This window comes from Lynx canadensis, chromosome E2 (assembly GCF_007474595.2).
Source record: "Lynx canadensis isolate LIC74 chromosome E2, mLynCan4.pri.v2, whole genome shotgun sequence".
In the NCBI taxonomy this organism is placed as follows: domain Eukaryota; kingdom Metazoa; phylum Chordata; class Mammalia; order Carnivora; family Felidae; genus Lynx; species Lynx canadensis.
In genome coordinates, this window is record NC_044317.1 from 52,977,070 (window position 1) to 52,990,948 (window position 13,879).

The 13,879-nt window shown below is 51.1% G+C and overlaps 1 protein-coding gene across 1 annotated transcript; it reads left to right on the forward strand.

The window, feature by feature from the left end:
• The first annotated feature begins 6,306 nt into the window (after positions 1-6,306).
• On the forward strand, positions 6,307-13,774 carry DHDH (dihydrodiol dehydrogenase). The gene is made up of 7 exons (XM_030299798.1): positions 6,307-6,418; positions 6,776-6,887; positions 7,610-7,773; positions 9,841-10,093; positions 12,272-12,396; positions 13,222-13,375; positions 13,625-13,774. Exons 1-7 carry the CDS (start codon positions 6,329-6,331, stop codon positions 13,732-13,734), a joined length of 1,008 nt encoding a protein of 335 aa, XP_030155658.1. The 5' UTR covers positions 6,307-6,328; the 3' UTR covers positions 13,735-13,774.
• The last annotated feature ends 105 nt before the right edge of the window (positions 13,775-13,879 follow it).

Genomic DNA, 13,879 nt, shown 5'->3' on the forward strand with positions numbered 1-13,879 from the left:
GTATCATGTTAAGTTCTCTTGGGCACTGAATCTGTGCTTAAAAAAAAAAACAACAAAAATCTGGTGAATAAGTGAGTTAATGAGGGGTGTCTGGCTGGCTCCATCAGAGCATGGAACTCTTGATCTCAGGATCGTGAGTTCAAGCCCCATGTTGGGCACAGAGATCACTTAAAAAAAAAAAAATTTTTTTTTTTAAATGAGTTAATGAATAGGGGCGCCTGGGTGGCTCAGTCGGTTAAGCGTCTGACTTTGGCTCAGGTCATGATCTCACGGTTCATGGGTTTGAGCCCCAGGTCAGGCTCTGGGCTGACAGCTCGGAGCCTGGAGCCTGCTTCGGATTCTGTGACTCCCTCTCTGTCTGCCCCTCCCCTGCTCACGCTCTGTCTCTCTCTCTCTCTCAAAAAAATAAATAAATAAATAAATAAATAAAATATTAAAAAATTTTTTGGGGCGCCTGGGTGGCTCAGTGGGTTAAGCGTCCGACTTGGGCTCAGGTCATGATCTCGCGGTCCGTGAGTTCGAGCCCCGCATCGGGCTCTGTGCTGACAGCTCAGAGCCTGGAGCCTGTTTCAGATTCTGTGTCTCCCTCTCTCTCTGACCTTCCCCCGTTCATGCTCTGTCTCTGTCTCAAAAATAAATAAACTCTAAAAAAAAAAAAAAATTTTTTTTTTTAAATAAATGCGTTAATGAATAAATGCTCTGCTCTCTGCCTGGCATGCTGTCCACCCGTCTGTTATGTGGTTGACAGTTTCTGTGTGACCTTTGATTTCATCGGTGTTTTTTTTTTAACACTTAAGTAAGACCCTATTCCTCACCTCCTTTGCTCTCACCTTCACACTCCATCGCCTGCCGGGCGAGCTCCTGACCCTTCCCAAATGGCCCAGTTGACCCCTCCGGGTTTATCTTTCACTCATTTTACCCACTCCCATCCTGGGTTCCAGACTCTCACTTTATTTTTTTTAAGTAAGCTCTGCTTAAAAGAGCTTCAGCTCAATGACCCCAAGATCAAGAGTCTGTCGCCGGCTCTACCTAAGGTGCCGGCCAGGCGCCCCCAGGCTCTCACTTCTGAATGATCCAGCTTTCTCTTGCCGGCAAGAGTTGTTTCCTCTGGAATGCCATCTCTCCTTCTATTCCTTCTAAACCTCCACCAAAATCTTTCAAAATGCAGGGACACCCGGGTGGCTCAGTTAAGTGTCTCTTGATCTCAGGGTCATGGGTTCAAGCCCGGTGTTGGGCTCTCCATGCTGGGCATGAATACTACTTAAAAAAAAAAAAATCAGTCTGGGGGACGCCTGGGTGGCTCGGTTGATTCAGTGTCTGACTTCAGCTCAGGTCATGATCTCACGGCTCGTGAGTTCGAGCTCTGCACCAGGCGAGGTGCTAACAGCATGGAGCCTGGAGCCTGCTTCAGATTCTGGGGGCTTGGGGGGGGGGTCTCTCTGCCCCCTCCCCTGCTCGCTCTCTGTCTCTGTCTCCGTCTTTCTCTCAAATATAAAATAAAACATAGGGGGCGCCTGGGTGGCGCAGTCGGTTGAGCGTCCGACTTCAGCCAGGTCACGATCTCGCGGTCCGTGAGTTCGAGCCCTGCGTCGGGCTCTGGGCTGATGGCTCGGAGCCTGGAGCCTGTTTCCGATTCTGTGTCTCCCTCTCTCTCTGCCCCTCGCCCGTTCATGCTCTGTCTCTCTCTGTCCCTAAAATAAATAAACGTTAAAAAAAATTTTTTTTTAAATAAAACATAAAAAAATAATAATAAAAAAATTAAAAATCAGTTTGGGCATCGATCTGCGCAGGCTTCCCTGGTCCCCAGCTTGAGCTAAGGGTAGCCTCACTCCCCCCACCCGCCTCTACACTGCCTCGTGTTTCCACCATATGGCAGGTGTCCAGGATTGTGTATTCGTTACAAGGTCTGGAGCTGTGTATTAGTTTCCTATTGCCGCTACAACAAAGTAACACAAACTTCATGGCTTAAAGCAGGAATGCATCGTCTCGCAGTTCTGGAGGTCAGAAGTATAAAATGCGTCTTCCTTAGTTAAGATCAAGATGTCTGCCGGGCTACATTCCTTCTGGAAGTTCTAGGGGAGAATCTGTTTCCTTGTTTTTCCAGCTTCTGGAGGCGCCTGCATTCCTTGGCTGATGGCCGCTTCCTCCAGCTTCAAAGCCAGCAGCACAGCTTTTTCAAAGATTTTAAAAATATTTATTTATATTTGAGAGAGAGAGCGAGAGAGATCATGAGCGGGGGAAGGGCAGAGAGAGAGGGAAACAGCATCCCAAGCAGCCTCACAAACCGAGAGGTCATGACCTCAACCGACATCAAAAGTCGGACGCTTAACACCGACTCCCCGCCCCCCCCCTGCCCCCAGCCACCCGGGTGCCCCATCAAATCCCTTACTCTCTTTTGTTGTCACATCTTCTCTGATTGAGTTCCCTGCCAGGACCTTTGTGATTACAGTGAGCCCACCACAAAAGCCGGGATAATCTCCCCATCCCCAGAGCCTTAATGGTCACAACCGCCAAATCTCCTTTACCACCTAAGGTCACGTTATTCACAAGTTCTGGTGATCAGAGCGTGAACATCTTTGTGCGGGGGGGGGGGGGGGGGTTTAGGGGGTGGGCGTTACTGTGCCCCAGCACAGGTTGTGTCTCTTTCCCCGACTGGAGGGCAGCAGGAAGTGGAGTGAGGCTCATCCCTGGGTACCCACCATCAACCAGCACAGGGCCAAGTCAAGAGTAAAAAATGTTTGCTGAATGAATACGGGAGTCAGGCCAGTGGTACGTGCTGAAACAAGAAAGCTGCCCACATTAGATCTTTGCCCCTGCTCCTGCTGAAAGCCCTCTCGTGTCCTCTCCAAGCCTTTCGTGACTCCGCCCCTGCCTGCGTCCCTCGTCCTGTTTTCCATCCCACTTGCCCACCGTCTTTTTTCTTCAACCACGCTGGCCCATTTTCAGTTCTTGGAACACAACCGGCTCTTTTCCACCTTAGAGCTCTTGGTCGTGCTGTTCCCCACACTATCAATTCCACCGGACTGATAGCTGAGTGAAGACCGAGAGAGCCTGTCTCATTTCTGATGTGTCCTCAGGACCCAGAACAAATTAGATGCTCAACAAATATTTGTGTTCTGTCGGGAGGACTGTCTGTGGAACGATCCTGGAGGCTCTCTCTGGAATTCCTGGCTATGAGCTGACTGGGACAGGGTCACGACTTCAACTTCCTCCAAGGTCTGTACGTGATGTTTCCAGCAAGTCCTGGAAAGTGCTGGTGCCCAAGCTCGGACTGCATTTGCCACACTTCCAACACCACTGTTTCTCTTGACTCTATAAAGAGAGTAAGAGAGCTAGGAGGTGGGTGTCTTTCTAAGATTACAGCCCCCACAGTGTGGCAGCCTGAGCCCAGCCAAGCAGCCCTTGTCGGCAGACATCAAGAGAATGGGCTTGTGGTGCCAGGATGGCTCAGTAGGTCAAGCCTCCTACTCTTGGTTTCAGCTTAGGTAGTGATCTCATGGTTCATGAGATCGAGCCCAGCATTGGGTTCTGCTGTGACAGTGGAGGGCCTGCTTAGGACTCTCTCTCTCTCTCTCTCTCTGTTCCTCCCACTCTCTCTCCCTCAAAATAAAGAAATAAACATAAAAAAAAGGGAGAGAGAATGAACTTCTTTTTATTCACTGATGCTCTGCCTCTATTTCGTTTGTTTATTTATTTATTTATTTATTTTAATGCTCTGCTTTAAATCTCACTTTGTCTTACGCCCTTTGTTAATCTCCTGGCTCTCGCTCTGGGTCCCAGAAATGCAGTCATGTGCTTAACACTCGTGGCCTGCCTCCCAGGAATAGAAGGTGCCTGACCTGCTGAGCACCAGGTTCCCGTCCCAGGTCGGTGATTTTTCCAAACTCAATTATGAATTAAGTTAAACACAGCCGACACGGTTCAGTGCATGTGCTATATCTCTGTGATGTCCCTTGATTTTTTTTTTTTCAGTGAAGTTTAAGTTCTTGAGATTTCTTGCGATGAGATTTCTTTCTGTTGTTAAATTTCCCACCATTTAGTCATACGTTTTTCTACTGATGGCCGTTCCCAGTTTTGAGCTGTCACACTCGATGTTGCAGTAAACGTGCTTACATCTCAAGCGCAAGTTTGACAGTTTCTCACGGGTATGTATCTTCCACCCACAATAGAGATCACTGGACCATGAAGATACCCTTATTTTTTTCTTGACCAGGTATCGCAAAAATGATTCCTCTGGGCACGCGAACTCACTGCCAACAATTTTAAGTCATAACATCTTATTCTGAAACTGTTTAAGAACTTACAGAAATAGTACAGAGAGTCCCTTCGTACCCTACACCTAGCTTGCCCCTCAAACCCCACCATGTGGATGATATCTTAGGTAAATACAGTGCATTGTGGAAGCCAGAAATTGACATGGCTACATTGTTTAATCAGGTACAGATCTGATTTGGATTTTTCCAGCATTTCTTTGGGTTTACATGCATTTTAAAAATGTCTGGTATACAGTTCTATGAAATTTTATCAAATGTGAATATTCCAGTATCCATTGCTACAATCAGGATACAGAAATGTTTCATCCCTACAAGGGACACTCCCTCCTGTTACCCGCTACTAACAGCACGCTTCCCCAAACTTTAACCCCTTGACACTGCTGGTCTGTTCTCTCTCACCACTGTTACCAGATAGAGAATAGGTTCCAAACTCAGGTTCAGCCGCTCGCTGCTGCAAAACCAATACTCTATACACAAGTGATGGTGGGAAAGGGAAGTTTTTATTCAGGAAGCAGGCAACCTGGGGAGCTGGTGGACTAATGTCTCAAAGACCATCTTCCCCGTATTTTTTTCTTTTTCATCACAGCAGTGATCTCGCGTACTCGGTGCGATCCATTAATATTTGTATTCAGCAGTTTGTGTGTACTTGGAACCTCTGAGTCTGTGGAAGTCAGATCTTAATTGAATGTCGACAAGGCAAGAGAAGTGGACGGATTTGCTGTGGGTAAAGTTGGCCAGTCTCTGCCAGTTGACTTGAAGAATATAATTTACTACAGTTTGCAGCAGGTAGATGCCATTGAGGCTCCAAGAGGGAAAGCAATTGTACAAAGCAATACAGTCAGGCAGTGGCAAGAAGGGTCTGGGAACCCATCAGCCTGGCTCCAGGGTTCCTAAGAAGCAGTATAGCCTGGTTTCTAAAACTATAGTCTTGGGGCGCCTGGGTGGCTCAGTTGGTTGGGCGTCCAATTTTGGCTCAGGTCATGATCTTGCGGTTCGTGAGTTCGAGCCCCACATTGGGCTCTCTGCTGTCAGCTTGGAGCTCACTTCGGGTTCTCTTTCTCTCTGCCCCTCTCCCATGTGTTCTCTCTCTCTCTCTCTCTCAAAAATAAGCTATGATTTTTGGAAGCAGCCAATTTGCAAGCCCTCATATCCCATGACTCTCTGGGGCTGCTTCTCCCTCTGTAAACAGGGAGCGGTAGAACGTAGTTTGCAGACCTGTGGTGAGAAATTAGAAATGAAGTAAGGGGCACCTGGGTGGCTCAGTCGGTTGAGCATCTGACTCTGGATTTGGGCTCAGGTCTTGATTTCCGACTTTGTGAAATCCAAACCTGCTTCTGGCTCTGCACTGACAGCGTGGAGCCTGCTTGGGATTCTCTCTCTCCCTCTATGCTCCTACCCAGCTCGCTTACCCTATCTCTCTCTAAATAAATTAACTTTTTTTTTTTTTTTTTTTTTTTTTATGACGAAAGTAAAGCGTGGAGCTGGGGGCCTGGGCCACGACATGTGTTCTAGAAACATTAGTGGTTCTTATCTTTTCTATTACTATCTTGTCCCTCCCTCTGAACAATTCCTAAGGGTGGGCAGCTTTCTGAGCAAAAGAGTTGGGAGAAGGAGGAATAGGGACAGCCCCTAAGGGTGGAAGGTTGACAAGAAAAAAAGCCCTTCTTGGGGCGCTTGGCTGTCCCAGTCCATAGATCATGAGACTCTTGATCCCTGGGCCCTATATCTGGTATAGAGTTTACACAAGCAAAAAGAAAAAAAGCACCTTCCGTTATGTCAGGTGGTGAGAAGTCGCCCTCTGCGAGGTTTGAAGCATTTCTGATCCCACCCCCTGCAAGGCGGAGCCAACGGTGCGCTCTTCCAATGGGGATGCTACATTTAAAAGACCTCCTCCTTTGCATTGGGACTGGAGGGGCGCGCAGGCCTAGTGGCCAATGAGAAGTGGCGTAGGGGCAACGGGGGAGGAGAAATGACCACGCCCCCCTGTGGGCGGGGTGTCAGGCTTTCAATTTGCAACAAGAGGCGGCTGGAGTTTGGGACTCAGCATTTTTGCGATGGCGCTGCGCTGGGGCATCGTGTCAGTCGGCCTTATCTCCAGCGACTTCACGACGGCGCTGCGGACGCTGCCTCGCTCCGAGCACCAGGTCCGCACTCCCTCCGGAATCCTGTGGAAGAGCAGGCCGGGGAACCGGGGCTCCTGGGTCTGAGGGAGGAGGGAGTTAGGATTCCCTAGTCTTTTGGGAGGGTTTTGTTCTGAGCTACTGTGAAGAGAAGAAATTTAGGTACTAAGGGGTCAAATAATCGCTTGTCCCAGATCTCTCTTTCCCAGGACCCGTGTCCAGCCCCCCTCACCTCCTTCCCCAGGACCGTACCTCCCCGCCTCCGCCCTGGGGGATATAGTTTTTCTTACCCGGGGCCTTCTCCATCACCTCTCTCCCAGCCACCTGCCCCGCGCCTGCGCCTTCCCCAGTCCCTCTAGTCTGACCCTAGCGCCCCTCCAGGTGGTGGCGGTAGCAGCCCGCGACCTGAGCCGGGCGAAGGAATTTGCGCGGAAACATGACATCCCCAAGGCCTATGGGTCCTATGAGGAGCTGGCCAAAGACCCGAATGTGGGTGAGTGACAAGGGCCTCCGAGGCCCCCGCGGCGCTGCCTCTAGCTAGGCTGCTCCGTAGGATAAGCAAGGCTCTGCGGGATGGGCCAATCCCTGTGTGCTTCTGGAAGGATCTGGGGCTGGCAGGCAGAACTCTTTTTTTTTTTTTTTTTTTTCAACGTTTATTTATTTTTGGGACAGAGAGAGACAGAGCATGAACGGGGGAGGGGCAGAGAGAGAGGGAGACACAGAATCGGAAGCAGGCTCCAGGCTCTGAGCCATCAGCCCAGAGCCCGACGCGGGGCTCGAACTCACGGACCGTGAGATCGTGACCTGGCTGAAGTCGGACGCTTAACCGACTGCGCCACCCAGGCGCCCCCAGGCAGAACTCTTAAGAACGGGCTTGGTCTGGGATTAGCGGCCTGGTATGAAATTGCATTTAAGGACCAGTCCAGGAGGGGCTTGAGTTTCTAAGAGAGCCCTTTCAGGCTTTAAGTAAGCTCTGGGGCCAGGACTGCTGTGTTCTGGAATGGCCTGGATGGAAAGGCAAGACAGTGTAGTTGCACAGCAGCCTGACCGGAGTTAAGCTGCCTCAGCTGGTAAAATAATGGTATCTACCTCTTGGCGTAGAACTTTGCCCAAGGTCTTAGGATGTTGGGGGCGGGAGCACTACGTTGGGGGCGGGTCCTGGAAGTCCGGGGTGGGCTGGGCTTCTGATCTCTTGACCTTCTCCCTTCCAACTAGAGGTGGCCTACATTGGCACTCAGCATCCCCAGCACAAGGCCGCGGTGTTACTATGCCTGGCAGGGGGCAAGGCCGTCCTGTGTGAGAAGCCCATGGGCGTGAACGCTGCGGAAGTTCGAGAAATGGTTGCCGAAGCCCGGTCCCGAGGTCTCTTCCTTATGGAGGTGAGGGTGCGACCTTCCAACCTCCAATGTAGCGCTTGTCGCCATTACTAAACATGGTTGCCAGTGGACGTTTTTGAAAGAACACAAAGGCAGGGTTTGTCAAGAATTAAGTTGTCCACAAAGTGCACTGGGGTTGGTGTGTTTTCCCGGACGTGGCTGAGCGATGCCATGAAACCTACTAACAACATCTATGAGGAGTGAGAGCCATTGCTTTTGGCCGTTAGCAAACATGGCAGCCTGAAAGATCTTTGCTCAGCTTTTCAAAGAGAGATGCCAGCCGTGAAAATGGCACAGAAGAGCAATGGGCTTACTTTCGGTGGATTTCCAAGGATAGTGGGCAGAAGGCCGAGGGCACACCTACCAACTCTCAAGGTCAAACTGCCTTTGTTTTCGCCCTTATCAGACACGGCTACTTACAGGGGCCATTTGACAGCTTGCAGAATGCCAGTAATTAAGATGGCTGCCAAATGGCAATGGATAGCGCCAGCAGTTAAGATGGCTGCCAAATGACCTCTAGAAGCTATTTTCATGTTAAGGAGTCTCTTGGTTATTAAATGCTACCTCGCTGTAGGTTCTGCCAGTAGTAGCAATGGCTGCCTCTTACCTCCCCAGGTTCTATCTAGCTGCCCTGTCCCCAATATTGCTCCTAGTCTGCGAAGTTCCCTATGCCTCAGAAATAGACGGTCAAGATTTGATAGGGTTACTCAGTGCTTCTGGTTCTCACTGTGCCTGGACAGTGCTAAGATTCTGAATTTATTGCTTCCTCATTTTTATTAGCACCTAATACATTTCAGATCCAACCCTAGGAGCCGGGGTTCATTAGGTGTGAGATACAGGCTCAGATTTCCACGAGCTGCAGATCTGCTACGGTCACAGAAGTGGGCTCTCCCAATGGCCAGTTGCACGGACTTTCGTGGATACAGCACCGGGCGGTTGACACAGCACGGGGGCACCAGCCCAGTGTAGGGGATAGTCAAGGAAGTTTCGTGCAGGTAGGGGCTGACCTGAGCCTTAAAGGAAAAGTAAATTGCACAGGGAAATGGGCCAGAGAGGAAAAGCAGAGTTAAGACTTAAAGAGGACAAGAATGGGCAGATTTCACCTATTTAGTGTGAACTTGACCTTGGACAGACTTTGGAGTCAGAGGACTCTAGACTTCTCACCAGTTCCTAGCTCTGTGATCTTGGGCAAGTAATTTGACCCAACCGGGCCTCAGTTTTCTCGGCTATAAAAGGGACATATGATAGCTACCTGGCAGGGAGATTGGGAGGAATCATTATGCAAAATATGTGTCTTGCCCCTAATACATACTCTGTAAATGGGAATTGATATTAGGCATTGGGGAGCCATGGGCAGGGGGTGGGACAGGGGCAACTCTAGGAGAAGGAAAGATGCCTCTGGGGCCAGGTCAGGGGTGGTCCGAACCGGGGGGGAGACAATGTACCACCACAGACTGGGTGGCTTAAACAACAGAGATTTATTTCCTCCTACTTCTGGAGGCTAGAAGTCTAGAAGAAGTCAGAGGCTAGAAGATATCAGTACAGTTGGTTTTTCCTGAAGCCTCTCTCCTTGGCTCGTTGATGGCCGTCTTCTTGTGTCTAAATGTGGCCTTCCCCATGTGTGTCGCCGTCCTAACCTCTTCCTGTTGGATTAGGGCCCACCGTGATGACCTCATTCCAACTTAATTACTTCTTTAAAACCTGGTCTCCGGATACATTCACCTTGGGAGGTCCTGGGGGGTTAGGACCTCAACATGAATTGGGCGGGGGGCACAGTTGAGTCTATAACATTGGGGGACTGGAGTAATGGTCCAGATGAGAAAAGATAAGGCTAGAGCTGCTCCTATGGGAATGGAGAGGCGAGGTGGAGCCACGGAGAGTTAGGGGCACAACTTGGGGACTGATGGGTTGTGCAAGGAAGGGGGAGGGGCCTTGTTTGGATAGCGGGGAGGAGCGGGGACCCTCTCAAGATTGGGCTGCAGAAGGGAGAGGAACTGGTTGGTTAATTCCTGGGTCCTGACGCCCTTCCTTTCTTTTCATGGTCTTGCTCTCTCCCTCTGTGGTGTGCAGGCCATCTGGACCCGCTTCTTTCCTGCTACCGAAGCTCTGAGGTCCACTCTGTCTCAGGGAACTCTGGGGGAACTGCGGGTGGCTCGGGCAGAATTTGGCAAGGACCTCACCCACCTCGCCCGGGCTTTAGACTGGGCCCAGGCTGGCGGTGGCCTACTGGACATCGGCATCTACTGTATCCAGTTCATCTCTATGGTCTTTGGTGGGCAGAAGCCAGAGAAGATTGTAGCCATGGGAAGGCGCCATGAAACAGGTACCGTCTGTCCCGGACTATACAATGGTGGTAAGAGTCATCCTCTCTCGCTGGGAGCCCTGAGCCGGGAATAAGTCTCCTGGCCCATGAAAATCAGGTTAGACAGCTGGAGGAACTTTCTTCCTGACGTCAAAGAGGATCAGAGTTGAGAGTGTGGGCAGGCCCTGCACTGGGAATTGCTGTGTGATCTTAGCCAAGGGACTCAACGGCTCTGAGTCCTGGTTACTGGTCAAATGTCGACAATAGGGTGGTCGTAGGGGCGCCCGGCTGGTTCAGTCGGTGGAGCATGCAACTCTTGATCTCGAGGTCTTGGGCCTGAGACTCGTGTTGGGAGTGGAGAAGGAAGGAAGGGAGGAAGGAAGATAATACTAGGGTTGTCATAAAGAGTTCATTAACGAAGTCTTTTCAGCTAGCTGGTTCGGCCTCGTGCACGCTGTCGGTGCAACAAACAGAAGGCAGGGCGCAGCGTGCAAGCATTTTTCAAACTTTCGTTTTGTCCCTTGTTTGCTACTGTTCCATGGCCCAGCGTCACCTGATTTCAGAGGTGAGCCAATAGACTATACCTCCTGATGGAAGGAGCTACAAAGTCCTACTGCAGAGGGGCCCTCACAGGGTAAGCAGAGGAATTCTGTGGCCATCTTTGCAAACAGTACCCCAGGAGGCAATGACTAACCAGGAAAATATATATGGGTGAAGGTCACACCCTAGAAAACCTTCTCAGGCTAGTATCTGGCCAACTTTTAGGCTAACCAGTAGCTCTAAAAACAGATTCTATTTATCAGGGCGCCTGGGTGGCTCAGTCAGTTAAGCGTCCAACTCTTGGTTTTGGCTCGGGTCACGATCTCACGGTTCGCGCGTTCAAACCCCATGTGGGGCTCTGTGCTGACAGCGTGAAGCTGCTTGGGATTCTCTCTCTCCCTTTCTCTCCACCCCTCCCCTGCTCAGGCTCTCTGTCTCTCTCAAAATAAATAAATAAAGTTAAACACAATAATTTAAAAATAAGGGTGCTTGGGTGGCTCTGTCGGTGAAGCGTCCGACTTCAGCTCAGGTCACGATCTCACAGTCTGTGAGTTCGAGCCCCGCGTCGGGCTCTGTGCTGACAGCTCGGAGCCTGGAGCCTGCTTCAGATTCTGTGTCTCCCTCTCTCTGTGCCCCTCCCCTGCTCATGCTCTGTCTCTGTCTCAAAAATAAATAAAAACTTTAAAAAATAAATTTTTTTATTTTTTTTAAGTTTATTTATTTTGAGACAGCGAGTAAGTGGGGGAGGGGCAGAGAGAGAGGAAGAGAGAGAGTCCCCAGCAGGCTCCACGCTGACGGTGTGGAGGCTCGAACTCACAATCCGTGAGATCATGACCTGAGCCAAAATCGAGAGTTGGACGCTTAACCGACTGAGCTACCCAGGTGCCCCCCTCTATTATCCCCATTTTATTTTATTTTATTTTTTAAATATTTTTAAGTGTTTATTTTTGAGAGAGAGAGCGTGCACGCACATTGGTGGGGGAGGGGCAGAGAAAGAGAGAGTCAGAGAATCCAAAGCAGACTCCACGCTGTCAGTGCAAAGCCCTATGTGGGGCTTGAACCCACGAACTGTGACGTCATGACCTGAGCCGAAGTCCCACGCTCAACCAACTGAGCCCCCCACGCGCCCCAATTATCCCCATTTTAGAGCCGAAGAAACGGATTCTCCCAAACCTATACAACGGGTATTTGCAGAGGATGATGTTGAGGCTCTGATACATTAAGTCTCCGTCCCTCTCTTTTTCTTTTATTTTGGTAACAGCTTTCCTGAGATAGAATTCGCACACCGTAGAATTTATCCATTCCAAGTGTAGAATTCCATGGCGTTAGTATATCCACAGAGTTGTGCAGTTAACAGGATCCATTTTAGAATATTCTCATCACTCCAAACAAAAAAAAAACCCACCCAAAAACCTCTCCCCACAGCCAGTCCTCCCATGGCCCTGAGCCCTAAGCGGGCACTAATCTCCCTGTCTCGGGGTCCGCCCAATCTTGCACACTTCACACAAGTGGAGCCCGACAGCAGGCCGACTTTTATGTCTGGCTTCTGTCACTTCGCCTGGTGCTTTCTCGCGGCTGCGTTAGAGATGAGACCTCTTGCCCAGGGCGCCCTAGGCAGGCTCTGAGGCCAGGCCTTCTCCCGTGCTGTGCCTTCCGCAGGTGTGGACGACACCGTCACTGTGCTCCTCCAGTACCCAGGAGGGGTCCACAGCAGCTTTACCTGCAGCATCACTGCTGAGCTCTCCAATGTGAACTCTGTGAGCGGTACCAAGGGCATGGCCCAGGTGAGGCGGGACTGGCCAAGCCAGCGGGACTGGTCCCAAGTGCTGGGAACTGGGAACCGGGAACCGTGGCCCCTGGCAACAGGAGTGGGCCCGCTCTGGTTGCTGGAGCTGGCTGTGGGCCTTTTCCCCCAGCACTGCTAAGGAATCCATCCCTGACCACCAGGCTTTGGGATGGGTTTGGCTCTCCGGGCTCCTTCCTGACCGTGAACTTAGTCCGTCAGAAACCCTTAGGCCTGAGGAGAAACCGTTATCGACCGTGCTTAGAGGGCAGCTGTGGCCTTTGGGATTGCTTCCATGACGGGATCTGCGCCTGACCAAAGAGCGGCTTCATTGGGCTTCGTGGGGCCCTGTCGTTAGAAAGAAATCCTGTTCTTAGCAGAAGAGTTTGGGCCTTGCCCCAGACTTGAACTGCAAAATTTGGACCTTGCCCTGGCCACATCTCTATTTCCAGTTTGGCCCAGACTTGGGTATGGAAATAATGGAGGCTTCCCAGGGCTCTGGGGCCAAAAACTCAAGTCACCTAGGAGATAAGAAGGTGCTGGATTATCTAAGTCTCCTCCTCGAAAAGGGGATTCACACACAGATAAGCTGTCTTCACTGGGCCTAAGCATCAGGTGAGAGAGGGGTTTGCCCCGGGGGAGATGAACAGACAGGCTTCTAGTGGGACAGTCATGCTGTTGAACAAATCCCCCAGTGAGGGTGTAGGGGGGCAGGCCCTCCTGAGGTTGGAGGGTAACCAACCTCTAGCCGCCAGGTGTGAGAGGGAGGCCCCTAAGCATCATTAGGCTGGAGCCCCCCAGGCAGCCACCTCTTATCTGTCCCCAGATCCTCAGCCCCTGCTGGTGCCCAACAGAGCTGGTGGTGAAGGGAGAGCGTAAGGAGTTTGCGCTGCCCCCAGCCCCAGGCAAGGAGTTCAACTTTACACATGGAGTGGGCATGACTTACGAGGCCAAGCATGTCCGGGAGTGCCTACGAAAGGGTAAGGATGTGGAGGAGGGGTGAGAGGGTGGCAGGGCGGAGAGAGGCAAGCCTGGTAGGGGAGTGGGCCCCTCCTCACCCCTTGGCCACTCTCCATAGCTGTCTGGAACTACAACTCCCAGGATCCCCTGGGGGCATCCATCTGCACAACCCATGTATTACTTTTGTGCCTCATGGGATTCTGGGGATGGTAGTTCTTTCGATCTTTGAGGCGTGCATAGGAGGGGTCCCTAACTGTACTCTCCCCCAGGCCTGAAGGAGAGTCCTGTGATTCCCCTGGCGGAAAGTGAACTCCTGGCTGACATCCTTGAGGAAGCGAGGAAGGCCATTGGGGTCACCTTCCCCCAAGACAAATGCTGATGCATGCCCCGAATAAATAAAGGCATGGTTCCCACAGAAATCTTAGCAATGGTGGTTTGGTGGGAGCTGGAGCAAGCCCACCCATCAAAGGGGTCACTAGTGAGTAAACTGGGTAGAAGGATGTGGGGAAGGGGAGGAAGGCAGA